Source organism: Chrysemys picta, chromosome 8, assembly GCF_011386835.1.
Source record: "Chrysemys picta bellii isolate R12L10 chromosome 8, ASM1138683v2, whole genome shotgun sequence".
Lineage (NCBI taxonomy): Eukaryota > Metazoa > Chordata > Testudines > Emydidae > Chrysemys > Chrysemys picta.
The window spans coordinates 95134240-95152099 of record NC_088798.1 but is presented as its reverse complement, the minus strand read 5'-3'; the positions used below and the strand labels follow the sequence as shown (position 1 = coordinate 95152099).

Below are 17860 nucleotides of genomic sequence, written 5' to 3'. Positions count from 1 at the left end.
TACTCCCATTTGTGTTCATGAGGATAGGCGCCAGCTCCCTCTGGCACTGTGCCAACATGACCAGAGAGTAGCCCGAGGGATTGTTAAATAGAGTTCATACTTATATGGCCTAGCCAGCAGTCATTCTCCTGGTCTATACTTAGGTTTATATAGCTATGGTGCTCAAGGGTGTGTAAAACAGCCATGCCCGAGTCCTGTAACTATGCTGATCTAATCCCCCTAAGTAGACACAGGTAGGGTGGATAGAAGAATGCTTCTCGCAACCTAGCTACCATCACTTGGGGAGGTGATGTTCCTAAACCAATGGGAAAAATCCCTTCCATCACTATAGGCTGCATGTACACTTGGGGGTTATGCTGGCATAGCAGTGGTGTCATAGCTATTCTGCTGGAGTCCCTGTAGTATAGACATGGCCTAAGAGAGAGGGGTAGCTTGCAGGGATGACAGACCATGTTGCATGTCAGGATCTGTTGTCTCTGCATGAGAGGAAGGCAGCTTATTTTATGCAAACTAGGTGTGGTTCTAGCCTAACCCAGTTTTAGATGGCGTATTAGAATGTCCCTGTATGCTTTATGTCTCGGGAGTGGCATGAGATCCAAGTGGGAGTATGTCCCTTAAAAGTGAGGGGGGGGATTGGAGGAAAAAGGGGAAACTAGTTTTTGGCTGGAAAAATACCCTCCTTCAGCACAGCAGCCAAAGGCATCTAAAGGAATAGTGTCATATTGTCAAGGCTCCTCTCGCCTGGTCTAACCCAGAATCTTTTGAATGCTGTGCAAGAAGCTCAACAACTTTGTTGCTATGCCTCAGGCAAAGAGCTGGTGAAACATGCCGACTGATTGCTACACCAAAGTTGACTGGAAGAATACAAGGAGCTTCATTCTGCTACATTTACCACTGCACTAACACATCCACTAATGCTTTACAGTCTTCCAGCATGGGTTCAGCGTACATTACAGCAGAATTTATATATTAGAAGAAACCAACAAAGAAATAGGTGTTTACAACTATGTACAATGAAAGTAAAAGTTGCTGGAGGTCCTCTTCATTAGAAGAGAATGTAAGAATATGGAATTGCTGTGTGTGTATATGTGTGTGTGTGTGTGTGTGCGCACAAGTGTGGAGTGGCACAGTGGAGACCATTCAAATGTTACATTTGCTTGCAGTAACATGCAGCCAGCCAACAGAATTTCTACTGCAAATTTGCACTAGGATACTCTGTTGCACTAAGCTAGGGCCTGGGGTAAACAGAAAATGTCTAGATAGCGGCCATTTGGACGCTGCATATGTTCAAGGTGGAAGATAGCGGACCTAGATCTCTGTGCTTGTTGCTGCATCTTTTAGCCCATTTATACTTTAAGAAAATGATAGATCATTCCATTAAATAGCAATGCCTTATACATTCAACCAGCAGTTCAACCACTTCGGGGTTCTTTTCTTTTTCTTCGCAAGGTTCCCTCTGATTTGTGCAAGATTAAACATACAAACCCCTTCACTGCACACACAGTATCTTCCTGGTGAGGGTAAGCTACAGGAATCAGTATCTGGTAACATAGATGCAGTATCCCTTTTCTATGATTTACCATAAACAAGCCAGCCAATGCTATAAATATAAAAAAGGAAGTTTTTTTAAAAAACAATCCCCCACTTATAATAAATATCTACAATTAAACTTAAAAAAAAGTAACCCGCTCGTAAATGAATTAAGTAAAAAATAAAATACAAAAAAGCTCCAATCAGTACATTTTGAAAAAAAAACACAACAAAAAAACAGCAATTGTATCACAACCAAACAAATGTGATTTCTGGAAAATGCTACATAAGCTTTGCCTATTGCTTATCTAATTAAAGATGGCATTTCTCGGTCATTGCTGTGCATTTACGGAGTCCATTTCCTCTAATTAAAAAATATATATACACACACACAGATTAGATCAGCTTTCAGCATGCAACAAGTACCTATCTATTTGATTTGTTGCATGTTAGGACAAAGTTTTTTGTTTAGCACCTTGCAGTTGTCAAGAGAAAGGGGTTACTGCAGCATAAGGAAGTGCAGAGTTGGCCCTTGTACGAGTGCACAGACAAAGCCTATGATCGTCAGCTACTGAAAACCAAGGGCAAGGTTCTATAAAGATGCACCCTTGACTTCCCCCAGTACTCATTAACACTAAAATAGACACTTTTTCATTTCTCTATTTACACTTTACAAAGACACACTATTATACAGGAAAGGCAAAAGTTGAGCAGTAGCAATAGAAATGAAGGGAAAAAAAAATACTTCAAGCAAATGTCATTCTGCCAAAAAAAAAGCGTCCTTAATATTATCAGCAAAGTAGATCTGAAGAGCTTGTTCCATGAGAACAGGTATTGGATTGATATCCATTTAAAAAAAAATATGTACATGTGTATTGTGCTCAGTTTTTCTTGACCTTGCTACTACAGTTTGAGAAAGGAGGGGGGGTGGAGGGGAAATCAAATTTCTCAGCTTCATGGGACTTTTGCGTCAGCATTTGCTGAGCAAGAAATCACACTACAGAAGTCAGATTAATTCAAAGCCCCTTGAAAAAAGATCTACTATTGATGTAATAATACATTTAAAAAAATCTACTAAATGTGACATCTGAGGCTACAGACTTAGGCTCACTAGCAAAGTGACAAAGTACAATTTCAAAAGAAATTGACATGGGGGAGGGGAGTCGGGAAGAACACATTATGCCCATAGTCCTCTTATTGGGGCGAGGTGAGGGGGAGAGAGGTTCCATATCACTACCTCTGTCAGAAAATAAAATCGGCATCAAAAGGGGAACGTGACGGGTGGGGTAGGAATAGAAATATACCTACATGGCAATGACAGTTATAGAAAGTGATTTGAAAAAAAGTTATTTCTGCTTCAAAATCTGTTCTGGAAGGGGGAAGGAAAAAGCTTTGGGAAAACATTTACTTTGTACTCAACTGGCCCTTTTAATAGTCAAGTGGAGAGAAAACGGTTAACCCTTTACCTTCAACAGGCTGCTGGTCACAAATCAGAGTTGAAAAAGGAAGAAAACCCACCCTACTCTGAATCCACTATTCTTTTGTGAATGAAAATGAATATTGCTTCTGCTGATGTGCCTGCCAAGCTAATAGTTAATTATTCTTGCTGAATGTAGGCACAGCGAGCAGCCAGCACTATGAACCAGATGGTGAAAAGACTTTTTAAGCAGCTGTACTCTGTGGTCTATGTTGATTTTCGGCCTGGGCTCTGTAAAGTATTAAGAATCCTCCTCCATTGGCCCCCCTCTGTTTAACTTTAGATAATCAATTCCAAAACCCTGAATAACCCAAAGTGCTTCAGTTTAAGGAAATAGTTACTTCGGCTTTCTCTGTTGATGGCAAAAGGCTAACACATGTTATCCTCAGAACACAGATTATAACCTCCCCTTTGGTGTCTCTTCCACCTTTCTCATACCCCCCTGCCCACCCTCCCCCCACCAAAATGGTCAGAAAGGCTTTTCTGGCCTGCTTGCTTTGCCATCCAGTGCCACCTTGCAGATGACACTGTTTGTGTTTTTACATCTACATCCGGGCCGGCTCACTTGGTCATAGCATCTCTGGGATAGTTTCACGCAGCCAGTGGCTGGCAGGTAGCACAGCAAGCAAGGCAAGACCAGAGAGAGGGCACCCATGAAAGACCAGCGGGCACAGCAGTTCGATTGGGAGCAGGAGCAGGGGTGGTCTGCACAGGAACCCTCGTCATCCTCATTAGTGCAGTGGTAGAAGACTCCCTTCACCAGACACATGCACGTGGAGTAATTGACCAGGTTCTGTGCGGAGCAGAGACACTCCTGGTTGCATACCCAGCAAGAAGGCAAAGTCCTCGGCAAGGCACACTCCTTGCACTTGCATTTCCCACAGGCTTCACACAGTAAAAAGTGCTTGTCAAGCTCCTGAGACATGGGTCCCTTCAGATCCATGGGTTTGCAATTAATCACCTTGGGCTGTATCCGGACTGCTCTCGGGGAGGACTGATCCACCACGGGGGCCGGCGCCATGTGATCCAAGAGCCTTTGGTCAGAAGACGTGCTGCTGCTGCTGCTGATGGAGCTGGGCCGCCCACTGAAAGAGATCCAGGGGTGGGTGACATCCTGCTCACATCTCTGCAGGTGCTGGCTGATCAGCGCGGGTTCATGGTGGCCTCGGGGGCGCTTCTGTGCTGCCACCTGGGCGAGGCTGGGATTGTCGGTGTAGTCATTCTCAATGTGAGTAGTCTTCATCTGGTCAATAGGCAGGATGGTGAGCGGATGCTGCAGCCTCCCATAGGGGATCCGACTGTCCAGTAACGGCTGTCCCATGACGGAGTTTGGGACCACAGTTATGTTGTGGGGAATCCGGGGTTCCATTGGTCAGAGTGTCCTTACCACTGGGGGGGAAAAAACTGCTTTAAGTGTCCTGAAAAAGAGAAGGGACAAGAGGAATGGTTCCCAAATTAACTCACATTGTCACTATTCCCAGTCCAAGGAGGGCTCATTGCTCTAGCAGCTATTGCGCTGAAGTGATTATGAGCCAAACACACCTCAAGTGGAGATAAAGCGTCTGCTCTTGTGTAAAGCCGGGATTCGTACTAGCACTGGTTTGCTCTCACTAACCTAGGCCTAGCAGAGTGCTCCCAGTCATTGCTACATGTAACGATATCTTGGGCTTTAGTAGCCCTTTCTCTCTCGCTGACTGCTGGGGAGGCAATGCAGGAGGAAGGAAGGAAGTTGAGCTTGATGGCTTAGAGTGATCAGCCTGTATTAAAATATTCTTTGGCTTCTCGGAATGTTACGTTGTCACCTCCCTGGGTCTCCAACAGACATGACTATGAGCAATGGCTAAAGTTTGGGAAGTACTGCTTTAGTATACTCACTCCCAGTAGCACAAAGTCTCAGGCCCGAATTAAGCCCCTAAGTGAGGCAGCGTAGAGTTTGTCTCCCCATGGGCTCAGAGGGATAGCATTTGACCATCAGGGGAGTTGTTATGGGGGGGGGGGGGGAGGTTGTCATCCTAATCCACAGACCTACCCCATCCCTCTTCACTCATGACATCCTGGGAGGGCTGAGGCATCCATATGGAGTCCCAGACCCTGCTTGGTATACCCCTGCCTGCCTCTGCCCATGTCTAGTCTAACCCCTCTTCCCTCCCCTGTGCAGAGAGCAGAAGTTCATTCAAGTTAACAATGACCCTGGCAGACCATTCTTCTCACAGCGAGTCGCTGTGGGGTTCTAGGGGAGAATGCCACTGAAAGTCTCTCCCCTAGCCCACCGCACCTCAAACCCAAGGAAGTCCAACCGTGCAGAGTTCACTTGGCAGGCCTTGTTACACAGACTTGAAGGATAATGCTACAGCCAGTTCCGACAATCCTGCTAAACTGGTAGACACTGGGAACCTCACCCCACTAAGTGCAAGATGAAATGCCAGAGTGCTTTTTACTGCTCACGTGCCTGTGCTGCATGGCTTGGCGAATCAGCTGCTTCTTCTTGGTTAAAAGCCCTCCCAGAGAACCCGGTGCCCTAAAGGGTTCATATGACCCCCCCCCCTTTATCTTGGCCCTGGTTGGGGCATCTTACAATTCCTCACCGACTCCCCAGTTTAACAGGACATCTCCAACACCCACAGCAGCTGTTCTGAACATAATAATCTATCTTCCTCCCCTGTGAACTCGAACTATTCCTGCCCCTTTCCCTCCCCCCCCCCTCCCCCAATTCCTCTGCTCCCTTGGGGAACTTGAATGGCAGGAGTTTGGAGCAGGGGAGTGGGAAAAGGTGGGACCCATACACTTAGGTTCTGCAACCCGGGTATCCTTTGCAAAGCTCCCCAGTGTCTGTCTCAACAGATGGTCTCAACAAACTGCCCTCCTTCAGACAGATATTGGCCTAAAAAGAACAGGTTTTCTACTTCTTTCATCCCCATTGTGGGGAATATAAATAAGGAGGATATATAGCCTTTCCCTAGCAGCACAGCCCTCTAAGGGATCGGTGCAAATTACAGGTAAAGCTCGCTTCAGTGAGACTACTGAAAATCTGATCAGAGATCCCATCACCCAACTAATTAGGTTATCTCCATCAAACATGAAGCAGAATAATATTTAGCCTAAATGCTGATTACTAGCTAGACCAGCTCAACCATCTATTGCTATAGTTTCTAATTTCATTGAAAGAGTGCAATTTATACTGGAGCCAATCCAAAGATTCGACTGCAGTGTAGGACATGAAACCACAGGAAGTAACTAAACTTAAATCAAAGAACGGAAACTACTTGCTTCAAATTTGGAAAATGCACATTGTTTTCTAGTTGATGGGCCATTTCCTCGCTGAGTGACCTTTATATTTATGAATTATGTTCGGGATCAGTTTAAAGCAGCAGCAAGTAAAACTTCAGAGTAAGCTAAGGGAGAAGGGGCCTTTTGGAATCTAAAAGGAAGTAGTGAGCTGGTCAAGATTTTTATTTTAAGTTTTAGAAATGTGTGACAAGACTTGGATTTTACAACAGAAGGTCTGGCAGTGGGGACTGATTTATCCATAAAAGTTGTACGTATGGAAAGCGTGCATTAAACTGGAAGAGCCACCCAAACTCCTGTCCTAGAACTTTGTGTGTGTGTATGTAACATACACGCACTATCCTGTGTAGCTTGGCTGTTAAATCATTTTCCACTAGTTTAATTAATTGAATGAAAAATATTGTACAAAAAACCCCAAAACAAACAACCCTGCCACCTCCCTGCATCAACCTAATGTTTTTTAGATGGGGAGGGGGGGATATCTGCTTTAAAATGACTAGAGCCCATTATTAGAATAACTTATTCGCTTGATTGAGCACTTGGGAGCTGATCCTGAGAGGTGCTGAACACCCTCAAATCATAGTAAAATCAATAGGAGGTGAAGTAGCTCAGCACCTCACAAAAGGCGCCCAGCATCTTGCAGGATAGGGCTCATGCAGTGAAACTGGACTCTGGAATATCAATCTGTGGTCAGTACAGTATATTCCTTTTCTGCTGCATTAGCACAGTGCTGGTTGCTTTGCTTGAGAGAGTCTGCACACAAGACAAGAAATGGGACAAATGCTTTATCTAGAAGGAATAATGAAGCTACTTAGGGTGGCTTAGTCTTTAAGCCAGTGTCATTTGCCATTTAATAGTTCTCTAGTTACTCTTCCTCCTCAGTCATTCACCAAAAACAAAACAAAAATTCCGTTCAAAATCAATTGAGAATTTGTTCCTTAAAAATCAGAACTGTTCACTGCTCTCAGCTCTCACATCTTGGAACTACAAGCAGAAAAGTTTTGAAAGCACTTATTTCCTAACTACATGAGATGCTTTTAGGAAATATTGTCTTTGAAAAAAATTAGGCAATGATTTCCAATAAGTAGGGCTTATGGGGGAAGGGGGAAATGTATATTTCATCTGCCTAGAGTTCAGTGCCACAGTATAGAAAGTACTTACTAAAGCTTAGAGTTCAGTATTATACAAAGTGTTAACCACTGAATTTGTCAGCCAGAGATTATGCATTTAAAGGAAGACAGTTGTATTTCACAAGAACCTACTTTTTAAAAAGCTTAGAGGATAGAGATGCAGCTATTTCAGCTGGAAAGGTGTGCACTCAACATGACTAATGTTGGTATAGATGTAGCTGGAGCTGTATAAAATGGTGGAATACTGCACCATATTGAAACAGTCCTGTCTTTTGCCCTTTATCTCTGTACCAATTATTTTTTCCATTACAGATTTTTTTTATTATTATTAAAATAGAGCATATAGACCTGTACCTTCCAAATATCAGTTGGGGGTCTAACTGAACCCCAGCTGTACTCTAATGAAATCAGTGGAGTTGTGCTCATAGGGAGCAGGTCTAAATTGGGCTGAAAAATCATCATTTAAGGCATATTGTGCACCAATATATGTGATGGACAGAACATTTGTCCTATAGGGTAGTGTCTAATGTACCTGCCTGGGCTAACAGTATTTAGTTTAACGTTGCAAATTACAGGTCTGCTCCTGCACCACTGAATTCAATGCATGTGTGTGCAGACTGCATCAACGAACGGGTCCTGAGAAGAGTAACAAGAATGATTAAAGGTCTTGAGAACATGACCTGAAATAATTGGGTTTGTTTAGTTTGGAAAAGAGAAGACAGAGGGGACATGATAGCAGTTTTCAGGTATCTAAAAGGGTGTCATAAGGAGGAGGGGGAAAACTTGTTCACCTTAGCCTCTAAGGATAGAACAAGAAGCAATGGGCTTAAACTGCAGCAAGGGATGTCTAGGTTGGACATTAGGAAAAAGTTCCTAACTGTCAGGGTGGTTAAACACTGGAATAAATTGCCTAGGGAGTTTGTGGAATCTCCATCTCTGGAGATATTTAAGAGTAGGTTAGATAAATGTCTATCAGGGATGGTCTAGACAGTATTTGGTCCTGCCATGCAGGCAGGGGACTGGACTTGATGACCTCTCGAGGTCCCTTCCAGTCCTAGAATCTATGAATCTATGAACAGCAGCCATCTCTGTGATAAAAGGCAGCTGTCAGGCAAACACCACAATGTTTACAAGGGAAATTGAGACTGAACTACATCTTTTTATTTATCTGAAGGGCCATGCAAATACAGAGTTAGCTGCATGGAATTAGTAGGAATAGCTTGCATATTCCACTGAGTTAGACACAGATCGTACAGAGACTGTAGCCATGTCCGGCAACTGTTATACTCTCTGTAATCGTTCATATGCAGACAGACATTAGCAGGTGGTTTTAATTGGGATAATTAATGCTGGTCAGAAAACCAGCTTTATTTCCTGGACTTAAACCCTCCCAACCTCCAACAAAACCCCCACCCAAATGGACTTTAAGACAGTCAAGGTTGAAAATCAAACTTAGCACTTTTCATGAAATTATCTCAATTACTTGGCCAAAGGTAGGGAAGTATCATTACTCCCATTTTACAGGTGGGGAAACTGAGACATGGAGAAGTTAAGTGGAAAAACTCAGATTTCCCAACTCCCAATACAGTGCTTTAGAGACACACTGCCTCTCTTTAGAATATCCACATACTACCATTGTTGCTGTTCAAATTAAATTTCTTCTCCCTATTCCGCACCAGGGTTTAGTAGCAATACAAGACCCCAGTTTGGCTAAGACTTTATTACTCTTACAAAAATAGCCTGAAGCATAAGTACATTGTATGATGCAACAACTTGTCTTTTTGTGATTGCTCACTCAGCCTTTCTCCAGGATACAGCCTGAACAGCTGGGCTGAGCACTGGGAACTGACATTCTCCCCCAAGCTTCATCCCCTTTTATCTTTAGTACTTGGGTCCCATGATAGAAACAGACCTCAGAATGGTCATCTGAAGCGCACTGCTGATGACAAGTTTCTTGCAGGCTGAATGTTTAGAAGAAGGGTAGATGCCCTGGACACTCAAGTTCTAGTCCATATTTAGAGATTGGATTCTGACAGCCACAGGAGAGGGGTAGAAGGATTTTACATTAATATTTCATCCAAACTACCTGTAAGGTAGCAGCAATGCCTTAGCACAGCAAATCAACATTGGGTTGTGAGCCCAAGCTCAGATACAGGACTTGACCCAGCATGAAAATGGTCACTGTATCTAAAGTAGCTCTCAACAGAGGAAGCGTCTCAACCTGCGCTTTTCTGAGCGGATGTGTCTGGTTCTGGCTCCCAAAGCCGTCCTGGTTAAAGAAAGGTGGGAAATAAGAATTGCTAGAATCAGCTGGAAAAGGATCTTTTGACGAGAAAGGGAACTCTTCTGTTGTTTAGGATAGACCAGTTGAAGCACAGTGGAAAGGACCTGACAGCTGTTTGTGCTACCACTGGATTGTGAAGAGAGATTTCCGTTTCCAGGGTTGTCGCGTGGGCATCACTCAAATGCCCCAAATACCGAATTCACTTAAATTCCTTCATTCTGTTCATACAAATGCATTCTAACATGATGTGTTGTTTGAAGAGCCACTGCAGAGAATGATATGCAGTTTCATAGGTGCCCTGCATTGAATCTGCAAGGAAGGGATGAATGAGGTCATAAAAAGGAGAGGGAGGAATCTCCCTCTGCTTTTAGTTGTTTAGACGGATGAAACAACTTGCAGCTTTCATAGGTCCCTCGCAGATAACATTCAAACCAATATTCAGGCAAGAATGCATAATCAAGTTTATTGGTTTGTGTAAAAGAATTAGTACAAAAACAGAAAGGCCATAGATTTTAGAAACCAATTTTCTTTCAACTCTTTAAATCAATAAAATCCAGAAAATAAAATCCACCAAAAGTTACAAACTTGAATTTAAGAACGGTGAGGTAAGGCCCATCAAACAAAGATGCTTGGTGATGAGCCACTTAACTAGCAGTCAAATAATTTAAGCAAAAATTTTACAGTACCAAGTAAAACTTAGCTCACTATATAGACTACTTACTGTATAGTCAGCTCTCAGAGAGAGTGGTACCTTAAAGGTCCTACTGACTTTCTTTTTTTAAGTTAACGGTGCTGCCTTTCAGCCCTGATTCATGCAAGTTATTTAAGCATATGCATGCCTTTAAGCACATGTGATGTATGGGTGTATGCAACAAATACCATCTCTCAAAGCACTGATATAATTCTGGATGCAAATTTTGTTTTAATATGGATTAAAGAATAACATACCCACAACATGCACATAAAATAGTTAACACTTAAATCATTAGTAAATTCAGACTTGCTATTGGTAAGCCAGGCACAAATTCACCAGGTCTGACTATACAGGCAGTTTTCTGAAGCCAGACAAGAGAAGGGAAATCTCACAGATGTTCTCAAATTGGTTTTATGTTTAAAATTAAAGTTATTCCAGTAAGTCAACTGAAACTCTTTTGAAACTGAGAAGTCAAGAACAAACAACTATTTAGAGAAGATTTATCTTTTTTTCCCATTCAAGAACTAGGAGTGACCATATCACAGGTCTGCAACATTTGATATAAAAAGAATATACAACCCTTTATAGGAATTAGCTTTGTGGTTAATTCCATTAAATTGACTGCAGTTGTTGTGATCCCTTTTCACCACTTCCTCTTTTAAATATCCAAAGTACTATTTTGCTGCATAATAGTTTCCTAAAATGTTTGCAAATAATTTTTTAAAAAGGTACAAAGTGGTTGTTATGGTACCATTTCAAACTTGGAAGTTTTGTAGGATTCACTTTATGGGAAAAAAAAAATCTTACAGAATTTAGTGGGAAATATTTTGTATAAAGTTTTTGGATTATCCTACAGAATTTAATAGAAAATTATATACTTACTATAGAACTCTATGGGATGGTTTATGTAAACCTACCGAAAGGCTCATTCTGTATTAAATTTTATAGGTTTTAAAATAATGTCTTTAGAATCCCACTGGTTTATCTATTACAGTCTTTTGGATTTTCGTAAGGGCTGGGCAACTTCTAGTTACTGAAAAACAGAACAGACTTTGAATGACTTATTTAACTTAGTAGAGAGGTATGCATCTTCATACAATTAGTTAAATACCTAACTGTTTAATATTTATATTTTTGCAATCTAGTCAATGCCCTATAACCATGTAGTAATAGCAGGATACTGAAAATGAGGGATTAACAAAGGGCCTGATTCTGCACCACTTAGGGGGGAGAGCAGTCCCACTGATCTCACTTGAGGAAGGGCTGCAAGATCAGGCCTTAAAGTGTTATCAGCTGTATTTGAGAGACATAAGTGTATTTTGAGTCTGAAAGATGCAATTCCCATTAAAGTCAAAAGAACTTGCAGATGCTCTGTACTCACCCCTCACCCACCTAGGACCAGGGCAGAGATATCTTTGTTTTGCCCAAGCAGCTTTTGCAAGGTGCAATTAAAATGCAAACATCAGAGCTTATGCTTAAATAAATGCCATCTAAAAGAAGAGCCCCCAAAACATTGCTTGGAGTTTATTCAGTAATAAATATATCACTAGCTGGATCAAAGGAGTAATGCAATATAGAGCTTGTTCATATCAAGTATTGATTGGTGGGTCACATTACCCCTTTTAATTAAGATTATGCTTCATAAAGGCAATTTTTCAGGGACAGGTTTTGGCCTTCAGCCTCATGCCTTTCAATGGTGTCTTGGTACTCACCTTGTCACATGGAGAGCTCTGTCGATGCCTCTCAGGCAAATTGATTATTTCCCATAAAACTGGGGCTGTTTTGTGGCACTAGAATGTGGTGCTATCATGGTTTGCTCCACCCTCACTGCCAGCTGAAGTACTGTATGCTGTTTATATCAAATACCTGGAACTAAATTCCACAACACTGGAGAGTTACTGAACCGCATCAGAGGGCTCCTTTTGAACTAGCAAAAAATCAGACCCTGTCGAACTTTGCTCTGGTACAGATACTTAGCCCTGAAGTTTCACTGCATGAAGGTAACAGGATGGGGTGGAAAACAATGCAACCCCAGGTTGTTTCCTTAACCTCCGAGCATAACCTATACAAACATTTCTAGCATAACAAATACTAATTGTTGATTTGCTATAGTATCATCCATCCAAAGATTTCATGGTGTTTCACAAGTATTAATAAAGCATCACAAACCCATGTGAGGTAGGTATGTGGAAACTGGCACACAGAGGTTAAGGGAAAATCCTGAACTGATTGAAGGCAATGGGAGTTTTGCCATTGACTTCAGTGGGGTCAAGATTTCACTAAGTGACTGGTCAAAATCATATAGTAGGGTCAGTGAAAGAGCTTGGAATAGAATCCAGATCTTTTGACTCACAATCCTATCATCTAACCACTAGATCATGCTAGAAAGAACACCAGTCAGATATACCTACAGAATTTCCACTCATGCAAAGTGAATTCTGATTTGGGCAGGGCAACGCTGAACTCAGACAAATCTCAGCAACTCCTTATATCCAAAATTATCCAGAAAAGATGATAACACATGTCCCCAGATATTTCTAAGAATGAAGTCAGGACATCTGCCATGACAGGCCTGCCATTGGGCAGCTGGAGGACCACATCAAAGGGGCTAACTGAAATAATCCTTCTATAGCACAGTACTTGAGAAGGAAAATTTATGGACTTAATGTGGGGGACATGCAAAGAGCAGCCCAAAGTAGACAGGAATGGCAAAGCGTTGTTGATACTCTAAATCACATTTGACAGCACAGGAAAGATTCAGAATGGTGAATCAGGCTTGCTGTGTAATTGCAAGGACGCCAAAGTAAGACTGCGTAATAGGCAAGAGTGGACCATAAAAAACTGAACTCATTCTGAATCACAGAGATAAACAGCTGAATGAAATCTGAAGAAATTCTAACCGTGCCTTTGGTTAGAACCTCTTAACTGGCGACACCAACAGTAGTAAATGATGTGCTATTACCAGCAGGAATCTAAAGGTCCTATGAAGTCTTCTGAAGATTTAGTTGGAAGGAAAGAAGACAGAGAGGGGATATAGATGGAGGAGAAAAATTGGTTTCTTGCTGCAGAAAATCCTTTACAAGGATAAAGCTTAGTGTCCATAGAAAGCTAGACACTAGTCAAAGGAGACACTCCCTATCAAAAAAGAGAGAAGATATGTGAGTCTGAGTAGAATGTCTATAGCTTCAAACTCATTGTCTGAGTTGATTTAAACTCTAAGTTCTTTAGCAAAGAAAAATTGTGGCTTATTTTTTCTGTAATTCATTTGTATATGTACAAGAGGGTTGAATTCCCTTTCTGGACAAATGGCCTTACCTGTATAAAGACAGTTACAGTTTTTCCACTGAGAAGAATAAGGGGCGGGAGGAGGGGGGGGGAATCGAAAAACTTAGTAAGGGAAATCTGACTTTTTAAGATGAGGCATTAAATCCATGCCAATGGCTCTGAAATAGAGAAGCTGAAAAAATAGACTTGTAAACTTTCCAAGAAGCACCCTGTCCAGTCTCTTTCTTGCAGTGTGAGTGAGGATTTGGACTGAGAATTTTCAGATCTCTGAGGATTACAGTTTATCTGCAATAGAGTCTCTTATTTTTATTCTTTAAATAAAATAAATTTTGACATACAAAAGTAAGTCACTGAATTTAAAGAACACAATTAGAGTTAAGTTAATGATACTAAATGATGAATGCTACCAGAGGGCTTTCTAGTGAATGGAGGGAATTATATTGTATTAGATCTTAAATTTAAGAAAAACAAAAAACAACCCCCCTTCCACAGTATTTGACCAGTTATTTGTCTAAAAAGAGAGACAACTTTAGACACCAGAGATGAACTTGGAAAGCTGTATAGTCAACATGTTGGATTAGTTTTCTGCTTTTTTTTAATGTTAAAATGGGGAAAACTGTAGATATTATGAACTATACATTGCTGCAGTGCTAGAAAAGGGTTATTAGGGCCATTTTATTGAAGACTAATGACCATTTTCCCACCATGGTCTGGGAAAGATAAAACAACTTTTATTTTGCTCTTTTAGGAGACGAACAAATCTTTACATATCTCAGAGGGGATTTCAGAAGGACTGCAGGATTTCAAAATGTTTCCTTAATTGTGCAATAGCAATAGAGTCCCTTCTATCAACAGAACAAAATAGCCTATGGAATATGGCACATTTATCAAGGAGACATTCCCAATAACTGAAAGCAACCACTCCTTCCTCTGTCACTCATTTTTATATTAAGAAGGGGGAGCAAGTCATGAAGATAATTGTGATTTAGTGTACAAATTACAGTTTTATTTTTTAGCCCCCCAAATCAGAGACGGCTGACTTAATATTGAACGTTCAGGTTTCAATTTATTTATTTTCTAAGCTGACTGACTGTTAGCATATCATGCTTTACGATGATTTGGAACAAGGGAAGTTCAAGACGTTTTAAAGAATAAAAGACAGATTATTCTGTACTCTGGAATCCATAGTGTTTTCCCCTCTACCCTTCTTAAAAAAGAAAAAGAAAAGTGTGACAATACAATATTTTTAAATTGAGAAATCAGACCCTTTTGGAAAGATTATATTGCAGAAAAATCATCCCCTGTAATAAATTACTTCTGATCAGTTGAGGAGAAAGAAAGAATGAAGTCCATTCCCCTGGTGATTAATGCTGATTCCTGTTTGCCCTCCCATTTCCAAGGTCTGCATTTCCAATCCTGCTCTTCTCTTGGACGTCTGTGCCTTGCATATGTCCCTCTCTGTTTTTTCCATTTCCTTTCTGATAATGAATTTTCAGACTATATCGTTTCTAGTCTAGTCTTGTCTTGTCTTTCCACTGTGACGCCAGGACTGGTACCAGAAAATATAACCCTAGCTTGTCTCTGTTTGCTACGCAATTGGTGGAGAAGGGCACTCAAGACATTTTTCTCCATAATATACACACACACACATATATATATATATATATATATATATATATATATATATATATATATATATATATATATATATATATATATGGAGAAAATATACGTGCAAATATAAATGACTATATGCACAGATCTTCGTTAATTAACTACAATTTTAAACATGTAACTACAGTCCCATGCAAAATTATAACTGTAGCAACAAAACCGCACAGCAATACAGAGAAGATTGTGGGGAATAGAGCAAAGATGGAGTAAGAAATAAAGGAAAACGGAATTGCAGGACAGTTGCATGAAATAAAATGCTAAAGAGCAAAGGTCATCCGGTAGAGATCTGACACTCCAGTGGCTGAGCGCTAAAGTGTCCTATTATGGAGACAGCTCCGGAGCCACTTGATACTAACAAGACAGAGGGTTTGGAGAGAAGAAATACATAAAAATCAGTTTTCGTACTCCACGGAACGAAGAGGTACAGTTTTTATTTGTAAATCTAGGGGGATTGTGCCTGGATACCCGTTAGGGGAAGGGGGTGGGGACGAAGGAAAGGAGTCTCCATCAACAGAAGAGAAGCCTAATGCGATTCTAAAAAAAAAAAAACCCAAAATAATCCCAACCCAAATCTGGTAAAAGCCGCCGGCCGTGTGCATAAGCCAAATGCAGATGTTAATAGGAAAGCAGGAAAGGGAGTTTCAATACGAATCATGGGAACACATGTGAATTGTGCAGAAACCAGGATATTTCTTTTCTTGGAAGAACGCAAATTTCCCTTTAGGTCAGGAGACACCAGACAGCTATATATAAAGCATAGGTGTATAGATATAATGTGTTACTTTTAGAAAAAATCATAATATACGCATTTATGTTTGTGTTCAATGTCATGCAAAGGGAACAGATAAATGCCCCTAGAAAGGCAGCAAACATTTTCTTGGGGGGAGAGGGGGATGGGATTTATTTTTCTATTTATATATATCCACAAATATGAATCTCCCACTTACTTTAAACAGTTCAGACAAGACCATCTCTCAACAGGCGAGTTAATCCTAAATCCGAGACCGATCAAGGGGCTGGACCTGCAAATCCCTGGCACGAAACACCATGGGTCTCAGAGAAGGACCTGCAAGTGCTGTGCTGTCAGCAGCAGTAGCTTCCCCTTGCTTCGCCTCGATGTTGCAACAACTGCTGCCTGGGAAAATGGCTATTTTATGAATGGGAGGAAAGGGACCCCCTCTGCGCATGCTTGTCCTCCCAACTCTATGAATGGGTGGGCACTGAAGCCCCAAGGCGCATGCTCTGCTCTCTTTTATGAATGGGGGGCCGGAAGGGAACTTGTTGCAAGTTGCGAAGGCTAGATGTGGGTTGGGTTTTTTTCAGAGGTGAAAGTAAGCCGGTACTGGCTGGTAGGGAGCGGTAAGAAAAGGAGACTGGCTGAGGGAGGGAGAAGCCTGCCCCCTGCATAAGAAAGGTTTAAACTCAGCTGTTCCCTGTGCCCCCGGGGTTAGGAGCGGTTTCTGGCATCCTTGTTAATTTCATTCACAGTTGTTGGGGGGGGCGGGGGGAAGGGTGTATGTGACCATGGCAGGGGCAGTCCTTTTCTGCCCCCCGGGATGCGGGGATCTCTCCAATACTAATATACAGAACAAATACAATAGGCATTTGGCTGCACAGCTTAAATCCAGAGCTAATAAAAGCAGGTGGAAGGGGAAAACTCACTGTCACCTTGGTTTCTCGTCTCCTCCCTCCTCCTCCTCCAGCCAGGCTGCAGACAGTAAGGCTCTGCGTTCCTCCCCCACCCCCCACTCAGCAGGGGCTCTCCTCTAGGCTCTAGCTTGCAGTGAGCAGGGAGGCTGGCTGAGAGATGCCTTCATGCACATACACATATACATACATACTGTATGTATTACTATCCCGTGGGGAGGGCACCGGTGCCCTTTTGAGGGGTCGGGGGACAGGGGAGACAGTATTTCTGCTGCTCACACCTCAGGAACTTCTGTAAGAGGCAAGGTCTGGCTGGGCACTGCCAGTGAATCTGTGGGTGCCCAGCTTTTGGGTTGCTGCTTAATGGTGTCCCCAGGAAAACTTCCAGCCTCAGCAGCTGCTGTTCTCTCTTCCAGGCTGTGGGAGGGAGCTGCCCGGGAGACAGGGGAGGAGACGGAGGTCTGGGGGGCATGCGGCAGCAGCAACTCAAGCAATAGGGGGTGGCAGGTGGGGGCTGCAGCTCCAATGGGAACCACTACCCACAGCAAAGCTGCCCCAGCCCCCGGCTCAGTCCTGGCACGTGGAAGGTGTGAGTGGGCCAGCCCAGCGGGGGCAAGAAAGGGGCATCCATGGGAAGGACTGGATGGAGCAAAGCATCCTTATAGCAACTCCCACATTGGGCCATACAGCTGCTCTCCCTGTTGTCGTGCCATGCCTCAAGATGAATGTGCTGCACATCGGCCCTTTCCAAGCCACAATTTCACATATGGCATGGGATTCCACTGAGTATAAGGAGGTCCCACACATGAAATGAATAGCAAGTCCGCCACGTGACGAGTGGTAAGTGCAGTCCG

At 42.3% G+C, this 17860-nt stretch overlaps 2 protein-coding genes across 3 annotated transcripts in view; one reads left to right on the top strand and one right to left on the bottom strand.

Moving 5' to 3' along the window:
• ARHGAP26 (Rho GTPase activating protein 26) overlaps positions 1–17860 on the top strand; it is a 597030-nt gene that overhangs the window by 26280 nt on the left and 552890 nt on the right. The window contains exon 1 of one of the 2 annotated variants that reach the window (XM_065554976.1): positions 15636–15780. The exons of the other annotated variant lie outside the window; for it this stretch is intronic. The gene's annotated coding sequence lies outside the window, so the exon portion shown is untranslated. Of the gene's footprint in view, positions 1–15635; positions 15781–17860 lie in introns of those variants that run through there. 2 annotated transcript variants of the gene reach the window in all.
• SPRY4 (sprouty RTK signaling antagonist 4) lies at positions 492–16585 on the bottom strand. The gene is made up of 2 exons (XM_005302847.5): positions 16307–16585; positions 492–4425 (listed from the first exon to the last, which is right to left on the bottom strand). The coding sequence occupies exon 2, from the start codon at positions 4374–4376 to the stop codon at positions 3477–3479; it is 900 nt and encodes a 299-aa protein (XP_005302904.2). The 5' UTR covers positions 4377–4425; positions 16307–16585; the 3' UTR covers positions 492–3476.

Bases quoted from the DNA above. Each gene is read 5' to 3' on its own strand.
- SPRY4 (XM_005302847.5), bottom strand. From the start codon at position 4,376: ATGGAACCCCGGATTCCCCACAACATAACTGTGGTCCCAAACTCCGTC.